At 32.9% G+C, this 5,421-nt stretch overlaps 1 protein-coding gene across 1 annotated transcript; it reads left to right on the top strand.

The window, feature by feature from the left end:
- Positions 1 to 3,377: 3,377 nt before the first annotated feature.
- On the top strand, positions 3,378 to 4,776 carry LOC111888744 (eukaryotic peptide chain release factor subunit 1-2). Its single transcript, XM_023884858.3, has one exon. It carries the CDS (start codon positions 3,378 to 3,380, stop codon positions 4,749 to 4,751), a length of 1,374 nt encoding a protein of 457 aa, XP_023740626.1. The 3' UTR covers positions 4,752 to 4,776.
- The last annotated feature ends 645 nt before the right edge of the window (positions 4,777 to 5,421 follow it).

Genomic DNA, 5,421 nt, shown 5'->3' with positions numbered 1-5,421 from the left:
AATTTTCGAGATTTTTGAATGGAGAGAGGGGATGATTTCTTGAGTAATTTAGAGAGAGTTTGTGAGGTGTGTGTGTGTGTGTGTTACTCTCGGCCGAAACAAGAAGGGAGAGGGAGAGAGAGAAGTTGCATGGGAATGTGAGTAAAGCTTGGATGTATGATGAATATTAGCTTGGATACCCACCATATAATAATGAGGTGGCTAGCCTAAGTCAACCCTTCTTCTTGGGCTTGTTTTGGGCCGAGATTTGGAAAGAAAGAATAGATTTTTGGGCTATATTGCCCCTAGGCCCATATAGGAGTTAAGTTGAATGATTATTGGCCTTATAAAATATGATGGTGATTTTTATACTTTGTTGGGCTAGTTTAAGTTAATTATGGCCCATAATGTTTCATGAAGTTGATTTATTCCCTTCTAGGCCCAATGTGGCCCAGATTGTTGGAATAAATGAAGGTAGGTCCAATTAGAGCCCATTAAAAGGTTCTAAACCCATGATAGTCAAATTGGAAGCTTATTGGCCCCTTTGGGTCCAATAAGGAAGTCCTAGTCCCAAAATGGACCTAAACAAGAACTTCTAGGGTTTCCAATCATTTATTAACCATTTGTAATACTTGTATGGTGTATTTGATTGAAAATTTTAATGTCATAGAGGAAGCATCATACTTGCTCTTAAGTTTCTGATTCAACATTTTACTTGAGTATAGTGATTACAAGACACAAAATTTCTAGTTGTGACAACTACAATAATGAAAATGTGTTTATGATGTATATAAGAGCTAATAGACGCTTTAGTTTGAGTTGAAGTTAACAAAATGTTAAATTATATAATATTTGGATTTGTCAAGCACTCAAATAGTAACTAATAAGTCCTATCTTAATATATTTTTATTTTTATACATAATTAAACACTATATTTTTATTTTTATACATAATTAAACACTATATATTCTTTTATCGACACATTTAAAAATGGAAGTTGATCCGTACACAACAATTTTTTTTCCATACACAACAATTGGTGCTTTAAAATGTTGTATTGTATAACTATATAATGCATTAATTGTTGTGTATGGAGAAAAACTGTTGTGTACAAATCACTTACCTTTAAAAACGTGAGAAAAATATTTATTAGGAAATAGTTAACATGGACTTAATTAAATATAAGACTATCCAATTGAATGCCAAATATAGTAACCAATAATTTAAAATTATTTATGTAACTTAAACATATAATCTTATTAGTGTTATATAGATATTTTAAAAATAGATTTGTTAAAAAACAATTAAAAAAAAATAGAGAACTTGATATTAGCTGGCCCCTAAAGTTAGGAATGAAGAAACACCGCTGATGTACTCTAATAAATGTAAGTTTTTTTCCCACATGTCACATTGTCATTCAATTTGCCAAATGTCGTTTTTTGGTTATGTTTAATTAATTTTTTTCCACATGTCATTTTATGAGTTTTTTATTAAATTCCATATAATATTTTAATGTAATAATTACAATAAATGTAATAATAAATAAATATCAATTTCATTAATAGAGTTACCTTCTATTTTCAAAATTCTCAAATTAAAGCTTATTAATTTATTTTATTTATTTATTTAAATTATTTGTTTAAATTTAAAATATAAAAAAAACATTTCAGTTTTAATAATTCATTATTTTTTTTATAAATTTAAAGTTTTCAAATATTTAAACTTTTATATCTAACTTCTTTTTAAATTAACCCATGTAATACATGAGTTTCACAAATAGTAAGCTAATATAGCTAACTCCGTATGTTATGAAACCATTTAAAATGTTTGGTTATATTAGTTTGAAAAAAAAAACCATACAACAGGAATCAAACTTGGGCTTATTGGTAAAAAGACAGGGCCCTAAAATCTAAGTTACAAACTCGAGCAAAGAAATTTTCATTAGTATTTTACACTTCTAATATATACATATAATACAAAACAGAAATTATTTTGGGGCCCACGACATAACGAGGCACGGGGCAGTCGTCCAACTTGCCCACCCTATTTGGCCAACTCTGTCGGCAAGTTGCGTGTTTGGAGCATCACGTGTGTTGTCAATGTGGTAATGATGTCAAAACCAGCACAATGAGTGGTGAATAGCTCACGCCACACATTTGAGACATTCAAGGTCGAGGAAAAGAGGGACGTAGGTTTTGATGATTGGTATAGGTTTTGGCCAAGGACAGTGTTAGTGTCGCCGACAATTAGGGTTTGATAGATGGCAATACCTGAACCCGGTTGGAATAAAAGATAGAGATTGTGCAGAAAGATTAGATGGATTATAGGAAGGGGTTGGGGAGAATCTCTCTGTCATGGTAATTGGTATTTCCTCATTCAACTCAATAATTACAATAACAAAGAAGAAATAGTTAAATACAATACAAACATGGCCTAAGGCCCGATACACAAATATACATGAGTTGTACAATGATGGGTAACAATAACAACGTAACCTACACGTCTACTAACAATAACAAAAGATATTCCTTAAAAAGGAACGATACGCCTTAAAAGCCATGTTTATAATATAAATCCTACCTAATAAATGAAAATACTTTTCCCACTTGTCATCTTCTCCTTCATTTTGACAAATGTCATTTTCTAGGATTTTTAAAATTGTTATTTTCCACTTGTCATTCTTTGGGGAATTATTGATTTTCTTAAAATAAATTTTTCAAAAAATTCTAATGGGTTATATATGTAAGGTTATCATTCCATTAATTTGATAATAAATTCTCATAAATGCTTTAAATGATTTGATTTCATTAACAAATACTTCAAAATATTACATTTTATTAAAGAAAAACATTATTTTATAAAATATTTATTGTTTATATATATTAATATTAAATTTTTATTTTTTATAAACCCGTGGGTATTCACACCTAGTAACATATATAAGGCAACACTGTTTTGCTGTCAATGCTTTCCTTCTTGGAACGATACATTCCCATTTTGGTCTCAATCTATTTGTTTTGAACACATAAAAATCGCATGAAAAATCTTCGATAGCTATCAAGATTGCTACTTAATCCATTCCTAAAGCATCGTTTATCCAAATCGCAACTAAATCGGCATCAAAAGCGGCCCAAATCACAACACAATTATCTTCTTAAAATAGACTGATAATCGATTTCTATAAATCGCAGTCGTTGATAGATTTTAATAGTTCATCAGCATCAAAGTATTAATCATCTTTGAAGTTGAAGTGTTCAAAAACAATAATTGAAGTTGAAGCGTTCATCATCATCATCGAAGGTACCTTTCACCACACATTCTTTTTGGCAATTTCGTCATCTTCTCCATTTGTTATATATATTTGTCACTCCTATTGGCAGGAAGGCGAACTAAGTTCAATGGCAGCGGATGACTCTGATAACAACGTTGAGATATGGAAGATTAAGAAGCTTATAAAGGCACTAGAAGCTGCAAGAGGCAACGGAACCAGCATGATATCTCTGATTATACCTCCATGTGATCAAATTTCTCGAGTAACCAAAATGCTCGGTGATGAATTTGGAACTGCTTCAAACATTAAGAGCAGAGTTAATCGTCAATCTGTGTTAGGCGCTATAACATCTGCCCAGCAGAGGCTCAAGCTCTACAACAAGATACCACCAAATGGACTCGTGCTCTACACAGGAACAATAGTAACAAGTGACGAGAAAGAGAAAAAAGTTACATTTGACTTCGAGCCTTTCAAACCTATAAACTCATCTCTATATCTCTGTGATAACAAATTCCACACAGAAGCTCTTAAACAACTGTTGGAATCGGATGACAAGTTTGGTTTCATTGTCATCGATGGTAATGGTACCCTCTTTGGAACAGTAAGTGGCGATACTAAGGAGGTTCTACACAAGTATACCGTTGAGTTGCCAAAGAAACATGGAAGAGGAGGGCAATCAGCTTTGAGATTTGATCGTATTCGTATGGAGAAACGTCACAACTATGTAAGGAAGACAGCAGAGCTTGCGACACAGTTTTATATCAATCCTGCTACTAATCAGCCTAATGTTTCTGGACTTATACTTGCTGGATGCGCTGATTTCAAGACTGAGCTCAGTCAATCTGATTTGTTTGACCATCGTCTTCAGGAGAAAATCTTGAATGTTGTCGATGTCTCTTACGGAGGTGAGAATGGTTTCAATCAAGCAATTAAGTTGTCGTCAGAGATTCTTGCCAATGTGAAGTTCATTCAGGAGAAGCGTTTGATTGGGAAGTATTTTGAGGAGATAAATCTTGATAGGGGGAAGTATGTCGTTGGAATTGATGACACTTTGGAAGCTTTACACATGGGTGCTGTGGAAACACTGCTTGTTTGGGAAAATCTTGAAATTAATCGCCATGTTTTAAGAAACAATGTTTCTGGTGAAATTGTTATAAAGTATTTAAACAAGGAACAGGAGACTGATGGGAGTAATTTTAGGGATTCAGTCAGCGATGCTGAACTTGTAGTTGAGGAAAATATGTCTCTGATTGAGTGGTTTGTTAATGAGTACAAAAGATTTGGCTGTAAGCTTGAGTTTGTCACAAACAAATCTCCAGAGGGGTTAAATTTTTGTAGAGGCCTTGGTGGGATTGGTGGCATTCTTCGTTATCAGCTTCTTATTCATTCATTTGATGAGCTGTCTGATGATGGAGAAAATAATGACATCGAAAATTCTGATGATGGGGAAAGTTATGATAATGAAAATCATGATGATGGGGAAAATTATAATGCTGAATAGCAATCAACTACTTGTCAAATGCCCATACAGGGGGATGGGATCAAGAGCCAGAATCTGTTTCAAGCTTCTATCCAGTTGCCTTGCATTATTACTCCTTCAAGGAAACCCTCTAAAGGTCAGTTTTTTTTTCTACGCTAGTATTGTGATGATTACTAGTTCAATAGAATAGAATTAGGAAGATACAAGTAGAGCTAGATTCTTAGCTAAATGAAACGATCTATATACACATACACGCTTATAAGAATTGTTGCAACATTTTAGGGTGGAGAATTTAGTGTTTACAAGTTCATATGCTCATAGTATGCAATGTAATCTCCTTTCTGCAAACTTTATTCTCGTCCCCCGAAAATCGCAACACTTGTTAATTGTCATCCGACACACAACTTTAGGAGCTTTAGCGTCCACCAACGGGTTAATGTGGAAAGAAATACTTGTAGTATATATTTCTAGACAATTTGAAAGTAATACCTGATATTGCATTGATTCTGTTTTTTTCTTAGCATGAACACAAAGAATCTTGTAGAATCTGGTGACACTAATTTTACATATGAGGCTTTATGTTTCTTGTACTACAATTGCAACTTGAATGTATATTAAAAAATATGTAAATCAAAAGTTCCAAGTTGCATACGATATATGTATTTTCAGTTAATGTTGCATATGCCTTCTT

This window comes from Lactuca sativa, chromosome 2 (genome assembly GCF_002870075.4).
Source record: "Lactuca sativa cultivar Salinas chromosome 2, Lsat_Salinas_v11, whole genome shotgun sequence".
Lineage (NCBI taxonomy): Eukaryota > Viridiplantae > Streptophyta > Magnoliopsida > Asterales > Asteraceae > Lactuca > Lactuca sativa.
Note: the sequence above shows the minus strand (reverse complement) of the source record. Positions and strands in the feature narration are given on the sequence as shown.